Source organism: Athene cunicularia, assembly GCF_003259725.1.
Source record: "Athene cunicularia isolate RWA chromosome 27 unlocalized genomic scaffold, athCun1 chr27_part1, whole genome shotgun sequence".
Lineage (NCBI taxonomy): Eukaryota > Metazoa > Chordata > Aves > Strigiformes > Strigidae > Athene > Athene cunicularia.
Genome location: NW_020799138.1, coordinates 4,685,793 through 4,704,372, shown reverse-complemented (window position 1 = coordinate 4,704,372; position 18,580 = coordinate 4,685,793). Strand labels below are relative to the sequence as shown.

The 18,580-nt window shown below is 42.0% G+C and overlaps 1 protein-coding gene across 1 annotated transcript in view; it reads left to right on the top strand.

Moving 5' to 3' along the window:
- Window positions 1–18,580, top strand: part of MYO1D (myosin ID) — a 160,929-nt gene that overhangs the window by 40,047 nt on the left and 102,302 nt on the right. The window contains exons 5-14 of the mRNA XM_026864801.1: window positions 533–586; window positions 1,527–1,622; window positions 2,723–2,839; window positions 4,066–4,269; window positions 5,391–5,536; window positions 5,620–5,734; window positions 6,448–6,618; window positions 11,956–12,026; window positions 13,808–13,882; window positions 15,465–15,597. Of these exons, the coding sequence (XP_026720602.1) occupies window positions 533–586; window positions 1,527–1,622; window positions 2,723–2,839; window positions 4,066–4,269; window positions 5,391–5,536; window positions 5,620–5,734; window positions 6,448–6,618; window positions 11,956–12,026; window positions 13,808–13,882; window positions 15,465–15,597 (1,182 nt within the window). The remainder of the gene's footprint in view (window positions 1–532; window positions 587–1,526; window positions 1,623–2,722; window positions 2,840–4,065; window positions 4,270–5,390; window positions 5,537–5,619; window positions 5,735–6,447; window positions 6,619–11,955; window positions 12,027–13,807; window positions 13,883–15,464; window positions 15,598–18,580) is intronic.

Here is an 18,580-nt window from a genome sequence, read left to right as displayed (position 1 = left end):
CTGCATTTAACTTTTTCTTGGTGCTGTTTTACACTGAGTTGGAAGGGGTGCTCTGAAGGGGGAATTATCTCTTGCCCTCGTGTTAGAGCAGAGTGATCACTCGTGCTGTGGCTGGGTGCTGTTGGTCAGCCTGTCCCGGGGTTGTGGGAATGGTTACCAGAAGGCCCTAACTACATCCCACAGAGCACTTGTCTGTAGTCAGAGTCCTGTTTCTCATTTCCAGCAACTCTTAAACTAAAGTGCCGTTGTATTTGACTCTTCCATGGAAGCAATTCTGTAGTTGCCACGTGGGATTCCTGGTTGGAAGTAGGACATTGCAGCTGTTACACAAGCTGGTCTTTTTGATTATAGACTTCAAACTCTGTGGTCATGCTTAGCTAATAATGTTCATGACAGACTTATTGTAAGATAAGATTAGTTTGGAGGTGTCCTAGCAGGAGTGAACTGATGCATCCATGTCTAAGGGGAGGTGCTGGGGTAGCAGGCCATCCATATCCAGAAATACCCATCTCTGTATTTGGTTTCCCCACAGTCTCGTGTGATTGTGCAGCAGCCAGGAGAACGAAGCTTTCATTCTTTTTACCAGGTTCGTATTCATTTGCTGAAACAAATGACTTTTCTCAAGTTTCCCAGACACGATAGGCAAAATATTTAAAGCTTTCACCCTCTTGTGTGTTTTGCAAAGTGCTCCCTTGTTGTTGCATCTTGGGTGATCTTACGTTCTTTAGTTCTTTGAAGAGGCCTAGTCTGAGAAAGGAGCATGGGAAGATTATTTTTTTTTTCTATCCTCCAGTTCCATATTAACACATTTGTAAACTTAAAAGGAGGCTAACTAAACAAATACAGTAGAATATTGGAGTTTGACTCACTGTTTTATTTGTAATAAGTCTAATCCTGCTATTTTCTCTTGAGGCCTGTAGTCCATATGGAAGTGATTTTATGACACCAAGTTGACTTTCTTTTTTTTGTGGGGGTTCTTTTTAATGTCTTCCATATTGTATGGTGGTTCCTTTGTGTGTCCTTTGGGGGAGATGGTCGGCCTATTAGTATAACCTTTATTCTCAGTTTTGCAGTGAGGGAAATGTAGGTTTGTTTATTTTTTTTCCCACTTATTCAGTACTCCATGATGGCATGTTAGCACCTTTCTCATGAATGTGTCAGTTCCGCACTGGAAAGTCTCTCTGTGTAGCAGAGAAGGTAAATGTGCTTGCCAAGGCACATCTGTGGCATGTCACAGATGTAAACATGTCTGGTCTGTGAAGAGGTTCAGGCTTGGTTTCTAAGCAGCTGTGTCACTCAAAAGGACAGTCATTTAGGCAACCTCCTTCTGGGGGTCAGAGCCCTACAATGATGCAGACCATGTATTTTGCACATTGTGCTTGTGACTTCAGATACTGTAGCTGATTCTTCTGTAGCAGTAGTTGATATTTTTATGACTTTGCTTGTCAAGCAAATGAGTAAGAAACAGAAATAGGAAGGATTTCATTTTTTTTCCTTCACTGTTTCTTAAAATACTCTTTGTACAGCTCCTCCAGGGTGGTTCTGACCAGATGTTACGTTCTCTACATCTTCAGAAGGATGCATCTGCATACAACTATATCTGTCCTGGAGCACAGCTAAAGGTGAGGGTGTTGTCAGTGAGTCAGAGGTAACTTGTCTTAAAATTATAAATACTTCTTGAAAAAAGTACTGCTGAGCTAGAGAAGCTGGGACCAATATTTACAGGATGAATATGGAAAGGTAACACCAATGTGCTATTTTTAATGGAGTTTCTGGCCCTAGAAGACAAGCATATGTGTACTTGTGCACGCTACATTTGTGTCCACTTATAAAAAGTGATAAAATGTTGTAAGAGAGACATCACCTTTGTTAATACATGCAGACATATATGTTTGACCCGTTACCAGTGACAGACTTGTCATGCTTCATAGCAAGTAACTTAAGCTGCTTGCTGGACCAAAAAGCCATAAGGACTCATTTTTTTACAGTAGAACTATTTAAGTTACTGAAGCATTCATTCTTCATATCTGACTTATCCTCAAGGGGGCCTCTGAGCAGGAAAGAAGGGAACAGACCTATAAAGTTTTTAGAACAAGATCCTGAATGCTTTAAATACGCCGGCGGTTGTCCCTAGTGCTGTCCCTCTGAAACAGAGTCCAGAAAAAAGGCTTCCTGATTTCCTAATTGCTTTCTTGAGATACTCTTTGGCAAACAAACCCACAGACATTCTCAGATGCCTTTATCAGTTTCTCTAGAAATCTGCACTGAGAATAAACCCAGATGACTGTGAGGGGAGGGAGGGAGGCAGAGGTTCATCTTGAGAAGGATGGTGACCAGAAATTCACTGTTGGTGCTATGCAGCTTCTACTCAGAGGGTCTGTGACTACACTACGTGTAACTGTTGTTCTGATTATTTCTTTTTTTATGAAACGCTTCTACTGTTTCACAGTAAATTCCACTGGGAAAGTACTGAACTATTTAATTGTGCTGTGATGGATTTCTGTGTCTCATTGCTGCTAGTATACATGTGTGTGTCCAATGCAGGGTTCAGCATATAAGCATATGGTGTGGCATTAGAATAAGTTGAGAAATCTCAAGGCAATGTCTTGCATCTGAAAAATAGCAAAGTACACCTCTATTTCCCATGGGCTTGCAAAATCTTTACTTTCTCACAGTTGACTTCCATTAGACCGTCATGTCCCAAACATCTCTTTTCCCTCAGTGTTCCATCAGTGACGGTGCAGAGTTCAAAGCAGTAGCTGATGCCATGAAAGTGATAGGCTTCAAGCAAGAGGAGATTCAGACTGTCTACAAAATTGTGGCAGCCATTCTTCACTTGGTAAGCGACCCTCCTGCAGGTATGAGTAGGCTGTTTGTTCTTCAGGAGGAGTTGGGCAGCATACTTGTACTTCCAGCAGCTCGCATTTTCTTGCTGCGGAAGATCTGTTGGCTGGAAAAGCATTTACAGTTAACAACTTCCAGTGGTGAGTGAAATCCCTTGATAAAACAGGACGCTGCAGTAATGATGGAAGATCACATTTATTCCTGCATATCCCAAATCCCAAAACAGACATACCACTAAGTGCTGGGAGCTGTTAAATGTTCTGAACAGGAATGGCTTGGGTTTGGCGGGGGGGGAGGGATCTCTTGCCTCACCATGCTTCTGTCTCCTTGTACCCTCACGCTTGCCACCAGCACTGTGGTTTTGCTGGAGGGATGGTGCTTCACTTCATGGTGGAGGCTTGAGCACAGCTGGATACAGGAGACCTTAATTCTCTCTGTTCTGATGCTAAGGAAATCCTTCCTTCATCTGTGTTCTCCTGGGACTCACAGAGCCTCCTCCCCTGCACAGTGTCCCCGTAGCTCAGCTCTTACATTTCCTTACAGAGAGAGGCACTGCAGGTGGGCAGGGGGAGGACGGCAGAAAAACCCTGCAGCGTTTTTCCAGTTGTTGCTCCTCTTTGGAATAGTTGTGTCCCAGTGCTGGGGAAGGAACTGGAGGCAGAGCAGAGTCAGGCCATGCAGGCAGGATGGGAGACCACCCACTCCGGCAGATTATGCAGTGGTACTGCTACTTAATCCTGGCACAGCAGCTGTTGGGTAACAAATCTGTTGTGGTGGTGTGCTGTCAGTCTGGTCCTGCCAGCCGTGCTGCCTTGCCAGCTTGCCCAGAATACTCATGTTACCTTTGTGGGCAATAACATTTCAGTGGCGAGCTGCAGTGCAGATGAAACATTACATCCAGCATTTTATTCTTAGTGTAATTTCCCATCACTAGACTCTCAATTTTGAGATAGTGTTTGATTAAACCTCTGCAAGTATTTGAGGTCATTTTTTTCCAAAAGCTGAGCTGAACGCTGAGCAGGAATCCTTTTCTTTGAGTCAGGCTTTGCTGCTTCCACTGGTGTTGGAGCTTTGTGGGTGCATGGAGATGCAGGGCCCACCCTTCTCGTGTGTTAGGAGATTCACTGACTTGAATAGCAGGTGCGACATGGGTGGACTTGGGGTGTACCGATTCTTATTAATAAAAGATTGAGAGATTTAGCTTCTTGCTACTTATTGCAGGGGAACTTGAAGTTTTCTGTGGATGGGGATACGCCTGTAATAGAAAACAGCAAGGTTGTGTCGATCATCGCAGATTTACTGTCAACAAAATCTGACATGGTGGAGAAGGCTCTTTTGTTTCGAACTGTAGCTACAGGTCGGGATGTCATTGACAAACAGCATACTGAACAAGAAGCCACCTACGGCAGAGATGCCTTTGCAAAAGTGAGTTTAAATTTCCTTTCTTTGAATCCAGTTTCATAAGTGACCAACATACGCATTTCTTTTGATTTTGCCTTTTGGTTGAGTTGTACTTGGTGCAGCAAAGAATGGTGATGCCTGAGGAAGGCATTCAGTATCGAATTGCCTTCTTAATTGCACATTTTTCAATGCTCGGGTCTCGGTAGGATTCCTGCGTGGATCAATAGGTACAGTGCTTGCTCAGACATGGGAAGTCTGTATTTCGTGTGGATTTCTTTCTGAACGTGTGCACTCCTGTGTTGCATAGGGGGACTGCAGAGCAGCACTGTCCCTGCCTTTCCCTGGCTGGGACACAGCCCACAGAAGAGGGGAGGGAGCCACAGGCCTGGCTTGCTGGCATCTGCAAAAGGAGTGCAGTGTACAGGGCTGAATTTTCTGCGAAATACGATTCTTGACTTCGTTTAGCAGTTAAAGAGTAGAGAGTGGAACTGTAACATCTAGAACTCAGGTTGGAAACCCGAAGTGTTGTCTTTTTTTTGGAAAGGTGGATACTGATGATAGAAGGAGTGGCAATTGTCCTTCCTTTGCTAAGAAATCAAATGATAAGGGAGGAACGGATGAAGTTATGAAGATCCTTGATTATTAACTTGACTTTTTTTCCTGAGATGATATGTTTTCACAGCTTTGTGATACATTTTGAACCTGTAGACTTGGGAGATACCTATGTCTACAGAACACTTTCTTTTTGAAAGGTGAACAGGAGTATTTTACTGCCATTGTGTTCAGTTGTTAGGTTTCTATAGCTGACCTCTCACTTGTTCTTCAATATTGTTAAATTCTCAGGAATGGAAGTTATTAGGCAGCTGAAAAGCAGGCTGAAATCAAATTAGGGGAACTGTTGTACCTAGTGACCTCACTAGGAGTTAGGCTTTGTGTAAATGAGTTTTGGAAGAAAGAAAAAAAAATTTTTTCATAGAATATTTTCTTCATGTCAGTAGCTGTTCACTTTTAGCAGAATGTTATCTGTAGCTTCTGTGTAGTTAGGGCAGCATCTTGAATTAAGCTTTGTAGCACCACGTGTTGCATTTACCAGAAAGAACTGAGACAGATGCAGGCAAAATCCCTCAGTATTTGTTTCCTGGCAGGCTATATATGAGCGCCTCTTTTGTTGGATTGTGACACACATCAATGATGTGATTGAAGTGAAGAATTATGACACTACAATACATGGGAAAAACACAGTCATTGGCGTCCTGGATATCTATGGCTTCGAAATATTTGACAATAACAGGTGAGCCATGTTGCTAAAGCACAGTGCTGTGCCTTCTCCTTTCCCAGAAAACTTATCACCTTTGTTTTCTTGTGTTTTTGCAGTTTTGAGCAGTTTTGCATTAATTACTGCAATGAAAAACTACAGCAGCTCTTTATTCAGCTGGTTCTAAAGCAGGAGCAGGAAGAATACCAGCGAGAGGGAATTCCCTGGAAGCATGTGAGTGATTTGGCAGCGGGGGGAGAGGTCAGGCTGAGGTCAGCGTACCAGCGTAAGTCCCAGATCTAAAGTTGCTCCACATGTACACTCCTGTGGAAGGCGATAGGACATCTGTGTCCATGCCAGCTGTACTGTCAGACTTGCTGTCTGGAAATCAGGCTGTGGAAGAAGCTAACCAGTTCTCTTGCACCATTTCTTTATTTGCCACAGCGTGGGAAAATAAGTGACTCCAGGTCTGTTTTTTAAAATGTGTTGTGGTATCTCTGTGATGCCACACACGTACATCACTGTGTGTTTCTGTTCGAAGTTCTTATGTATTTTGTCTAATAGTAGATACTAAAGTGTAAAAATCTTGAGTTCTCCTGTTCAAATTCCTTTCATAATGCCAAGGACAAGATGCGTAGTTTTCCCTGTGGTGGCGTGCATAGCTGAATTTTGAAAGACATTTTAAAGTGCATTCCATAGCAGTGGATTTTTAGCAGAGATCTTGAGATTTCTGTGGTGTTTGAAAAAATCACCTTCTCTCCTGTTTAGTGGTAGAAGAGTAGCCTGCTTAATTTTGAATTAGTGATCAGCATATTGAAAGCTGATTGCTTCTTCTGTGAATGGTGGGCCCTGTTCTGTCTGTCAGACACATGGTACTGTTCATCAGTGGCCAACAACCTTTTTCACTAGCCAAAGTCACAAATATACCTGTTCTTTGTTTTTTACAGATTGATTACTTCAACAATCAGGTCATTGTCGACCTGGTAGAGCAGCAGCACAAAGGGATCATTGCCATTCTGGATGATGCCTGCATGAATGTTGGAAAAGTTACAGATGAGATGTTCCTCGAGGCTCTTAATAACAAGCTAGGGAAGCATGCTCATTTCTCCAGCAGAAAGGTAATGTGCTCTTCTACCCTCAAAACTTACTTCCTTTCCTGTGTGATACCTAACAATTTTTTAGATGTGATGGAATAAGGAAACAGACTTGAAGGGTGGCTGGGATTGGAATCCTTACCCTCGAGTATGAAATGAAAAGCCTGAGGGCAGCAGCAGCTCCTAACTCCAGAGCAGGCCGTCTGTCTGGGTTTAGGTCGTGCCTCGGGCTGCCCGGTATCCGGCAGAGGGAGCTGAAGTATGTCCAATGTGAGATCAGTTTTATTCCAGGCATAAAAGAACCGTGAGCTCGTGCCTTGACATATCATGATGTCATCTGCAGCCAATCAATGTGCAGTTTCAACCCACATGATGCTCTTCCCAGGCTGCTCTAATACACAGTGACAGTGAAATTATTCACACTTCTGCTTTATTACAGCACTGGGATTTTTTTTTTAAATTTTTTCCCATCGTCATTGGCTACAAAACATGTTCATCTCATATTGCACCTATGATCATCCAGGCTCCTCAACTTGCTTTGTTTTTGATACAGTGTACGAATTAAAAGGCTTTATTTATTCCTCACTTGGCAGCATATTGAAAACATGGTCACCAGCCTGATTAATCTGAGAATCTTTAGCAGCGAGTAATCAAATAACAGCCTTTAATTTATTGATGTGTCTCTACTGAGAAACGTGGTTTGAAATATATCACTCAGTGTTGGTTCCCCCTTCTCCCTCCCACCCCAGTATAATATTTTATGTAGGTCAGAAATACAAAATTAGCATGGTTGTGTAAGATATGTGCTAAAGGCTGCCTCCAGGGAGGCTGAATATAAACAATAGATCTGGATGTGCCTTATTTGGGTAGAGGCTAGGATGAAAATAAAATAACCACTTTTTCTTCCCAGATGTGGCTTTCCTTAAGCGCCCTTTAGCTGCAGCACACCTGACATCTCTGCCACATGCCTCCTGGCTGAGGGAGGGGGTATGAAGAAGCTTGCTTTCCATGTTAACCTAGATTTTACCTGCCTAAGCAGCAGATGCATAGTGTGTTGTGAGTGAACTCACCCGAAAGCAAGTATTTTCATTAACCTAGTCTGGGTTTCTACATTTTAATGCAAATTGCTTCCTTTAGTAGTACTAATGATTGTAAATAGTGAAGCCTGCAGGGATGGAGCCTTAAATCCTCTGCAGTTGGGGTAGTGGGGGAAGAGGTCAAGTTTCTGGAACTGTCTGGTCAATGGATGGAAGCTGGTAGAAGAAGGAGTTCAGTTTCTGTCCTGTCCTTGGTCCTGTGGTTCGATCATGGGGAGAGCAGGCAGTCCTTTGATACAGTGGGGGAAGAGGACTGAATTTCATAAAGTATATGGGAGACTATAAAATGAAAATCTAAAATATTAAAATCTCTTTGAGTCCTTACCTTTAGAAGTCCCTTCACAGGATAGAAAACATTAAAATATATTACCAGTTGCAGCATTCCTCAGTAGGGGGTGGCATTGTCAGAAAACTGCACAGACTAAAAGGGAGACAAGGAATGAATACTGCTACAAATAATGTTTATGGAGGGTATGATATATCTTCCTGTGTTGCTAATTTCTAGTTTAAATCAATATAGCCTTGAAAAAATTGACCCATAAAACTCTCAACATCATAATTATTTAACCCTCTTGCACCTCTGCAGATGTCCCTTACCAGTATCTGATACCTTCCTCTGTCCCACCTAGAACCATGTAGGAAACCTGAGCTTTCTAAGCCAGCCTCTTCTAGCGTGAATTAAAAAAAAGGACTTGATTTCATTTCATAATTTGCTTTTGTAGACTGCACTAGTTCTGTCCAGACACTATAAAGTTCAGCATAGATCGAAGCTGTTCCTAAAGTGTTAAAGTACGTGGGTTGATATGTTATGGGCACAGCTCCCATCTTTCAGCCTGAGTTAATGCTTCGCTGCTCCCCTGTGGAGCATGTTGGACACTGGCTCCGTGTGGATAAGCTCTGAGGGGCTGCTGTGCCCTAAATAGTAGTGTCCTAGTTTGTGTACTGCATGTCTGATCTGCTGCTGTCTGCTTGGTTGTCCTGGTGAAAGCCAAACAAACCAGGAAAAGTACTGACAAACATGTCCACTATGAGTATTTGTGGCAAAATTTTATGTTCCTAGAGCATGGGTTATCCTTCTCTGAGTTGTCTAATGCTAATCTAGATCTGTACAAATGCTGACTGTTCTGATATACTTCTCAACATCACAGGTTCATTTTCTCAGCCTCTATAAGTTCTGATTTTTTTTCAATTGATCTTATGATTTTAAAGGGTCAAGTGAATTAAGTCCATGAATTCCTAAATCTTCATGTAATGGAAAGTTCTCCTAAGTGCCAATCTCAACAAACGGATTGTGAAGGGAGGAGTATGAGAAGGTCCATTCTAGTCCACCCAAGGTAGTATCTTCCAAAACACTAGGCAATAGTGAAGATTCAAGTGACAGAAGAATGTGGGACAAATGCATAATGATGATTTGATACGCTCCCAGTTGCCAGTGATCTGCAGTCCAGGAACCTCCTGAGACAGGGCTGGTGTCCTTAATAGGTTTTTTGTTGGGTTTTGTTTGTTTGTTTGTTTTAATTGACAAAGAATTACACAGCTTAGATACTGATATGAAGAGCTCCTTCCCATTTTCCTCCCTTCTCCCTTTTTCCTTTTAGGTTATACCTGTTGCCTCCTAGTTTTTGAACAGCAAAACATGGTTCACTGTGTCTTCCAATACAACATCTCCATGTTGCTTGCCATCAAATCCTGGCATTTTTTTCTTAACCTGAAGAGCCTCATTTGCCTCTTCCTGCCACAGCAGTCAGTCTGTACTGTTGATCATTTTTGTCCTTCATCAAACCTCTTGCAGTTCTCCTGTGTCCTTTTTGAGATGGAGGGTAGTTAAGATACTTGTCGGATTGGGAATGAGGCCCATCATTTGCTATGAACTTTGTTTTTTCTCTGTGTGTATCACTGTATTTATGTTGAATTTAATTTGCTGCTCTTTGCCATTCCTTCAGACTCTCATGTCTTCCTGCAGTTTTTTGCAGGCAGATGTTGTCTTTACTTCCCTGAATAATTAAGCACCATCAACAAGTCTGATAACCTTCCTATTACTCTCAGACTATAGCTCATTTAAGCTGATATTAACAGTGTAGGCCTCAGCACAGGCCCCCGCAGGACTCCTGTTTCCCATCTTTCCAGCAGTTATCTGTGTGAGGACCCTTTCCCTTATCTTTCGTAGCAGCTTAAATTCTTTGAGTTTTTATTGAGGAACCTTGTGGAAAGGCTCGTAGAAATGTAAGCAGATTATCAACTATATCAATACACTTGCTGTTCTTTTTTAATACTTTCAACTGATTTGCCCAGTAGACAGAAAGTTCACAGAGAGAAACATTCCTTTAAAAACCTAGCATCATGCTAAACCACCTTCCAGTCTCTCCAGCACTGGATGAGTTTTAAGCAAGAACCTTGTGCAGCCAACTGTGTCCTGTCTGTAGCAACAGTTGCTTCATTTTGTTATGTTTTTCCTTGTCATATACATCTTCCATTGACATGTTGGTTTGAGATGTATTTTGGGTGGTTGAAATAGGACTTTATATCCTCCATAGCTCCTTGCTTGTGAACACAGCTGTAAAAAGAAAAATTACTTTGTTTTCTTGGTATGGCCTCATTTCTTCATTTTTTTTTTCCTGTGTTCCTTCTACACTTGGGTCATCGATCAGCTCTGCAGATCCTGGCATGCTTCCTGCTCCTGTTGTGCTGGACGACTTACACCATTGTAACCTTCTATGTACCTTGTTAGTCAAACTTTTTGATTTCCTCCTTGTGATTTTTTTTGAATTTTTTTCTTTTACATCTGTTCTGTCAGTTTGAGCCAATCTATTTTCTACTCTTGGGCACAGGTGAAAGTGTTGTGGAGGATATCTTCTTCCTTCTAATAATCTCTCCTGCCCTGCAGTTTAGCCATGCTAGTTTCCTCTTATTTCTCCAAGACTTTTCGTGGATAGTAGATATTTGCTCATAGCCCTCAGTGTTTTTAAATGGTGTCCATGCTTCTTGCAAAGACTTAATTCATCTAGCTGCCCCTTTTGACTTAAACAACAATCCTCATTTGTTATCTTGTTCGCCTTTTTAATTAAGTGGAGCCTGATGGATTTTTTTGGCTTCTGTTATTCCTGAAGGGATGAGTGTATTATGGTCACTGGTGCTGAATGGCTGCCATGTGGGCACTTGACATCTTCGTTGTGGTGAAGGAATGTCATGGGAGGTCTGAGCTGAGAGCAGAGGGTTGGGGCTATGACCACCCTGGGTGTGATCTGCAGGGGTGGTCGCTGTCTGAGGGGTCTTAAATGATCTTCAGTGGTTTGGGACAGAACAAGCATTGCTGCTCTAACTGTCATGCTTTGATTTCTTCATTTCTTTGCTGAGGAGTGATACTGCAATGGAAAAATTACAAAAGAAGACTTTAAAAAACATGATAAATTAACTCCTAGGTACAACGTTTCTCTACATGCACAAATGTTCTTTTTGCATAATGGTGTTTCTGAGATAGTATCAATTTTTTAATAAAACTGTAGGCTTGTGGTTTAACCCCGGCTGGCAACTAAGCACCACGCAGCTGCTCGCTCGCTTCTCCCTCCCTCCCCTTGGTGGGATTGGGGGAAAAAAGCCAACTTGTGGGTTGAGATAAGAGCAGTTTAAAAACTGAAATAAAATAAAATAATAATAGTAATGAAAAGGAAGATAGCAAAAAGAGGGAAATAAAACCTGAGAAAAGACAAGTGACACTCAATGCAATTGCTTCCCACCTGCTGACTGATGCCTGAGCAGGGATCAGCCCCTCCCAGCCAACTCCCCCCAGTTTCTATACTGGGCGTGATGCCCTGTGGTATGGAGTAGCCCTTGGCTAGTTCAGGTCAGCTCTCCTGGCCACGCTCCCTCCCAGCTTCTCGTGCACCCGCTCGCTGGCAGAGCTCGGGAAACCAGAAAACTGATGATACAAACACTGCTCAGCAACAACTAAATATCCATGTGTTATCAACATTATTTTCACACTAAATCCCAAACACAGCACTGTGCCAGCTACTAGGAAGAAAATTAACTGTGTCCCAGCTGAAACCAGGATAAGGCTCTTGCAACTTGAATTTGTACAGCTACATGTTTTTTATAATCCATTCATGAAAAAATCTTATAAAGCAGTGTTATAACTGGATTTCACATCTACAACACATATATAAAGTGGAATAACTATTGTTTGTGTTTCTATGTCCAATGCATATTGTTCCTCCATGGAACTTTAAAGTCCACAGGTGTTTTAATGTATATGAATTTATTTTAGCTCTGTGCAACTGACAAAACGCTGGAGTTTGACAGAGACTTTCGAATCAAGCACTATGCTGGAGATGTGATGTAAGTTTCTTTCAGAAATAAAGTTACACCTTCTATTTTTGTCTTTTAGCCAACTTTGAATGGGTACAATATTCTGATTTAATGCTGCTTCTGGTATGAACCAGAATAGCTGTCATAGAGAATTACAGAGTGCAGCAGTTGCTTATCAATTAAATCTTATGCTGGTTACTTGTTATACAGAATATGATTTTGTACTTGGAATTGAAATAAAAGGAGAATATGGGGAGGGGGATGAGGGGAGAGCAGTGCTTCAGGGGGAAAAAAAATAGAAAAAAAAAAAGCCATCACTGTTTGTGCAAGAAAGCTCTACTGAGCTAATAAAATCTGGTTTAGACATCTGTTTAGTGTGGTTATATAACTCTGGCTTTAAATTCTCAAATCCGTTTGAGCAGACTCAAAATACAGGGTAACGTTAAACTGAAATAAATATCACTGCAAGGAGCCTTCCCCCATTCAGTTTGAAAAGTCTTCTGTACCTGAAGCCTACAAAAATGGCTACAGTATGTGACAGTAATATGAAGGAAGATTAAATAGAAGTGAAAGATGCCCATATGTTAGAAACTGTTCACTGGGAAGCCTGTTGTCTGGAATATCACTGGAGTGATTTAATGGTTTAGGATTTGTGTAACTTCTCATGCCAGCAGAATCTAAAGGGAGTTCATGAAGAAATAATTTAGGACTTCTTTTACTTTGGGATTAAATTTTCCTTTAATTTATAAGGGTAACCTGTGGGATCATAGCAGAGCTCATTCAGCACAGCTGGATTTTATTCTGGAGTCTTTGCTGAACGATTGCTGATAGACATCTCTGATTTCAAAGCACTTTGCCAAGGAGGAGAAAATACAAGGTGCCCTATTAGTGGCTGAGCCTTCTGCAATGCCAGTGGCTGAAAAATTTTGTAAAAAAAAAAAACAAAACCTCAACCCTGAAATGTGCAAATATTTGCAGATAATATTTGAGCTGAGCTGTGTTATGCGGAGCAGTAAGATCTGGGGGTGGCTCCGTGCAGGGATTTAAGTGTTGTGGGGCTCTGGATCCCAGGGCCTGCAGTTTAGGTGCTGGCTTCCCTGGGGGAGATCTGAAGCTCCAGAAGTAACTGAGTGGGGGTCACTGGATGGGGAGATTTTGGACCTTTTCTTTGAGGACAGAGTGTTGTCTGTCTTGAGTCTTGGAGAAGAGATGAAACTTGGAAACAATAATCTCCGAGTGGTATTTCTGTGAAATGGAGGAAGGAAAGAGAGAGTCCAAAATGTACGTGTGTGTGTGTGTGGATTTCCAAGAGAGTTCCCTAGTCCCTGATTAAGGGCTGCTCTTGATTTCAGGCATTCCCACTAGAGAATCTTCCTTGACACAAGAGAGGGACAGGCTAGACATGCTGGAAAAGAAAACTTCAGTTCAGTAGGATTTAACACAAACGCATGCTCCACATTTGGAGGCAGAAGTCTTGAGTGTGACTCTTGAATGTGGGCCATCTGCAGCTTGCCCAAGACCTGCCAGGTGTCTGAGCCATCTCGCCCTTCACCTGCCTAGGTCAAATCGCTTTCTAAAACTGGGTGTGTGTTGTTGCTGCACTGGAGGTGGAAAGCTGGGCAGAAGGGTCTGAGTCTCACACAGTGCTCATGCAGCAAATTAGTGATAGGTTGGGAAACAGCTGGGCTCCTAATTAGCATCTGCTCTGTCTGTAGGAGTGCAAAGATGCTGATTCCACACTGATATCAGTAGCTTAGAGAAGGACTTTGCTTCTTTGCAAATAACTCTTATTTTTCTTTTTTTTTTTTTAGTTACTCAGTCACTGGATTTATTGACAAAAACAAGGACACTTTATTTCAAGACTTCAAGCGCCTCATGTACAACAGGTAGGAATAAAAATATTAATAAGGTGAATTTAAATCTGATTTATCAGAATCCTTTTTTATGGAGTGGATGCTAGAAGGGACTAATGCTTTCACTGATGCTGTCTTTACTATGTGTGCAGTGCACCTGAATAAACATGTTGCTTTGGGATTTGATCTTTGTATACCTACTGCAACCCAAAGGCTGTTAGTTTCATTTTTCAGGATAAAGTCCTTACTCTGAATACATTGTTTTCATTCTGATAACAAAGGTCATGATCATGTTTTGATCATAAAGGTTCTGATATAACCTTTGCTTTAACTAAATTTAAAGTGTTTATTTGAAACCAACTAATTGTGCAATCAAGATAGCTGTGTGGAGATTACCTGTCATGCTTGATTTGTCCTTAACCAGGTTTTTGGACCAGTTGCAAATGTACTTTTACTGATCTCTCTTTAATCAGTCTAAAGATACTGAGTAGTAGCATTTGGTCAACAACAGATATCACTGGCCCCAGCTACAAGTCCCTGTTTTGAAAGAAAGTATAGAGGTGAGGGGGAAAAATGGGCAAAAAGACTTTTTGTATATGCGGTGACATGAAAAATTCAAACCATGTAGTCAAGTGTTATGAATACTAATTAGGTAAGTAAATGTTGCCTTTGACAAGCAAATTTGAACTCTATCAAAATGGGTGTGTGTATAAGTGCCTCAGCTGTTTTCCTTGGCGGTTGCCATTAAACATTTTCTTTAACTGTGGCCTATCTCAACCTTTCAGAGACTTTGCTCAGAGGTAGAAGTCAGCATAAAACAGCCTGCAGCTGTATGGACAGATCTGTTTACCTGGTTTAAAAGCTAGTGCAACTATTAACTCAGTCTACAGTCCTGTTGTGTGTACTCCCTTGAACAGTCTTGCTGTTCATGTTTTCAAGACCTCACATTAACTAAAAACTGGCAAAATATTTGCTGTGTGGAGGTTTTATTAAATTTGGCCTCCATTTTCTATTAAGTCTCTCATAAAGACTGTTCAAAAGGCCACTTAAGGCACATTAAAGCACGTGATAGATGGGCTGTTAGATTGCTGTAAGGGCTTTCAGCTTTTGTCTGCTCCAGATCTCTTGCCATCCATCATGGCCATTTTACCTCACCTTCAACCCTTCAAGAAAATGCAGGCTAAAATGTGTAAATTATTTTACATACCAAGAATTATACAGAAATACAGCTTGAAAGCACATAGCAAGTTTCAAGGGAGGATGTTGTGGGCTATGGTCTTAACTCTTTTCTGGTTTGATTGTATTCTATATGTTTGTGTCAGTAAAGCAGACTCTGCTTTTGGTAGACCAATTCTGCAAGATTTTCACAATCCCATCACTGCATATCTTTATCAGAAGAGGAGAATGTGCTTGTCATTTTCCCAGAATATTTGGTTGTAAGCTTGAACCATATATTGCTCAAGAACAAGAGAGATTTTGCCCAGGAATGTCATGTTGGTTTGGCTGATACATTTTGAGCTGAAAACACCAGTAGATCTGGATAGAAGCAAGCTGATGAATTTTGAATTTAGTAGAAGGGCTGTTAAACTGTGCAATTAAAGACTTTGTCTTTTAGCTCTAACCCTGTGTTGAAGATGATGTGGCCTGAAGGCAAACTGAGCATCACTGAGGTAACCAAGAGACCTCTGACAGCTGCTACTCTTTTTAAGAACTCCATGATTGCACTAGTGGACAACCTGGCATCGAAGGTAAATATTTCTGTTTCAAAATCGACTCCAACTTCTGATTAGTAGGGTGTAGCTTTTTCACAGACAAATTGCCACCTTCCTGTTGCCTCAGTCAGTTGGAAAGCTGAGCTGAGCAGTGGCAGATGAGCTTTGGTTGTGGCAGTGGGCAGCTGTGAAGATCTTGTAGGAGAGTTACCTGCCATCCTCCCATAAAGAAGGCGCATTTCTGTTTCCTCTGACCAGTGTATCTTTCACTTGTAGGAAAGCCAGTCTCTCTTAGGTAATAATTATTATATCAAATAAATAATCATCTTTAACAAAGCTCTTTTGGCAGAGGGCCCAGAGGATGTAGTTTCACGGTGGAGAGATTCTCTCTTTCTGGCTTTCAATGCTAAGTGACTTCTGTGAAAATACAGGCAGACCTATGTGATTTCCTTCTTTCCTCCTCTTTGCTGTGTCAGAGGGTGTGAAACCTTTTATTTTACTAAATAATTAAGTTTCATAGTAGAAAGTATTGCTTTGGCAACCACCACTTTGTGTGAAGAAAGGTAGGTAAGGGAATGATCTGGGAAAGGGGCTGTTGGAACGTGGTGCAGCCGAGTGGCAGGATGAGGCAAGCACTGTGATCCCTCATGCGAGCAGAGATCACTAAAGAAATATTTGGGTGTTACTGATGCTGGGTGACCTTGCTGGACTCCTGGCATTTTCACAGTGTTGGCATTTTCATAGGGGTACGTGGTCCACGAGAGATGAACGCTGAGTCCAGAGTAGCGGTGTATGTTAACATTTAGAGTAACTAAGCAATAAAGGGCAGTGTTCTGACTATCTTCTCGGGAGTTCTGGTAGCAAAGGAAATGTTAGTGGCCCAAGATGTGGAGGGAGAACATGCACGCAGTTGTGGTAAGTCTAGGAGAAGTTTTGTAGAAAGTTGATCCTTGTTCTCATAAGAAGACCCTGTGAAGAGCAGAACACTATTTGAATTTTTACTTGGAGTGGCAGCCACCTGAGTAGCAAAGTCTTCATAGGTGCTGTATTGGTCAGAGCATGATCGTACAGTGCTGGTTGTGCACAGGAAGAGAAAGCTATCCTCTCTGGGGTCATTACAAGAAATAATATATTGCTTTGTGTTTTCCAGAATTAGAAGATGAAAGCACGCTTGCTTTACATTTCTGAGTTCTAGTTCTGGAGTGGATTTAATCTTCAGCAGTAAATCTGGAGGAGGGTGCACAAGCCTGACCAAAGCCACCTCAATGTGCTATCTGGGCTTCCTGACTGAGGAACAAAGCTCTCCCCAGTACTGTTTGACTAAGGGCTACTAAGAGGATGCCCTTGTTAGCCAAGCTGAAGGTCAGGTCTTGCTTTAGGCAGACACCTTTAGTAGAAATTGAGAGAGGTCCTACCCCCCTGCCCGGAGGATTCCTGGATGGCAAATCATGAGCTGTTGGGGCTGCAAAGGTGACTGTGACCCTGATGGAAGGGAGATGAGGATAGTCCTTAGTCTGACTTTCCAAGGAGTCAAGACTTACCTGATCTGTCGGTTCTCCAAATAACTTGCTGCCCTGCCCTAACCTGCATTTGGTATAGAGGTGTCAAGATCCCAGAGAGGTTTCTCTGTGTGTTGTGAAGCTGAATAGTTGGGGAAGGAGAAAGATTCTGATTGATGCTGCTTGTTGTTAATGCAGTTGTGTCCTACAGAGCAGTCACGTTCTCTTGTGCCTGGCCAAGCGGGTGGGGAATCTGACACACTGCAGTGAGGTGTTTTGAGCAACACAGATAGAAACTGCTGGGGTTGTTGTAGTGGAGGGCTGTGATCAAGGAGGAGAGAGCAGGGAGCTCTTGGTGGGGAGGTTCAACAAGCATTTGTGGAAAAACTTTGTTTGCTTGTTTATTGGAAAAAAATATTTTAGGCCACCTGATATTTGTAAAAATAGAATAGTCAAGAGAATGCCATGAACTGTGGTGGTCTGAACAATTCCTGCAACTCACAGCAGGAGATTACGAGTTTAAATTGCATATTATCCATCTTGAGTCAGTAGGTACCAAAATTCATCATTGAAGTCTAGCTGGCTTGTGTGAAATGAGAGTTTCAGTCCATTTATCATTGGTATCTCTGTCACAAATGCCAGCCTTTTCCAAGGATAGGCCATAACCAGGAACTGTTTCCAGGTCAAATCTGAGCTCGTGAATTCACTAGGAGGTTCCCGTGTGTGTGTCAGTGTAGTCCTTTCCCATTCTTTACCTTCCCTAAACGTCCTTTGAGAAACTTCTATTGAAGATGTTGGGTTTTTCCTTAGTTTCTGTTGAACAGCAATGGAAAAAATTGTCTTAGAGCATTGTATTTCCCAGAGAGTTATGGATTCCATTAGAGGGAAGGCTTTCATTAAACAGGAGTGTTTGTCAGGACTTAACAAGGACTCTTACCAAGCAGGAAGGAGCCAAGGGCTGTCTTGGTTGTGCAGTTTTATGGCCAACCTTTAGCATGATGGAGAGCTGGAATGAAGAGGGTGAAATTCACCCTTTGGTGTCTGCTGTTTAAAAGTTTACGTGGCTAATGAACCTTGGGCAACAGTGTTTATAGGTACTTAAATTTGCAAACCAGGCTACATAGTTGAGCTTTAGCTGTTTTTAATGGAGATTCTGGCTGTTGTACCTCTTAAAAACCCCCAAAATTTGGTGACACCCATCCTGTAGTCAAGCTTATGTTACTTCGAAGGGTTTAAATTTTGGTGTGTCCTCGGTTGCTTAGATAAGGGTCCTGAATACAATCATTGTGTACTTCAAACAGCGAAACTTCTGTTTGGCCATTCTGCCCTGAGCATCAATTGAGGTGACTTTTTGGACATAGTATGTGCATGTTGTTAGCAGGTGAATAACCGGGCATTCAAGCCATGCTTTGCTAGACGCTGCTTACATACAAATAAATGGGCTGCTCTGCCTCTTGAGTCATTGCCAGTTGTCAGCTCTCTTCTGCTGGGGGCTGGAGAGTGGGTGACCAGTTGCTGTT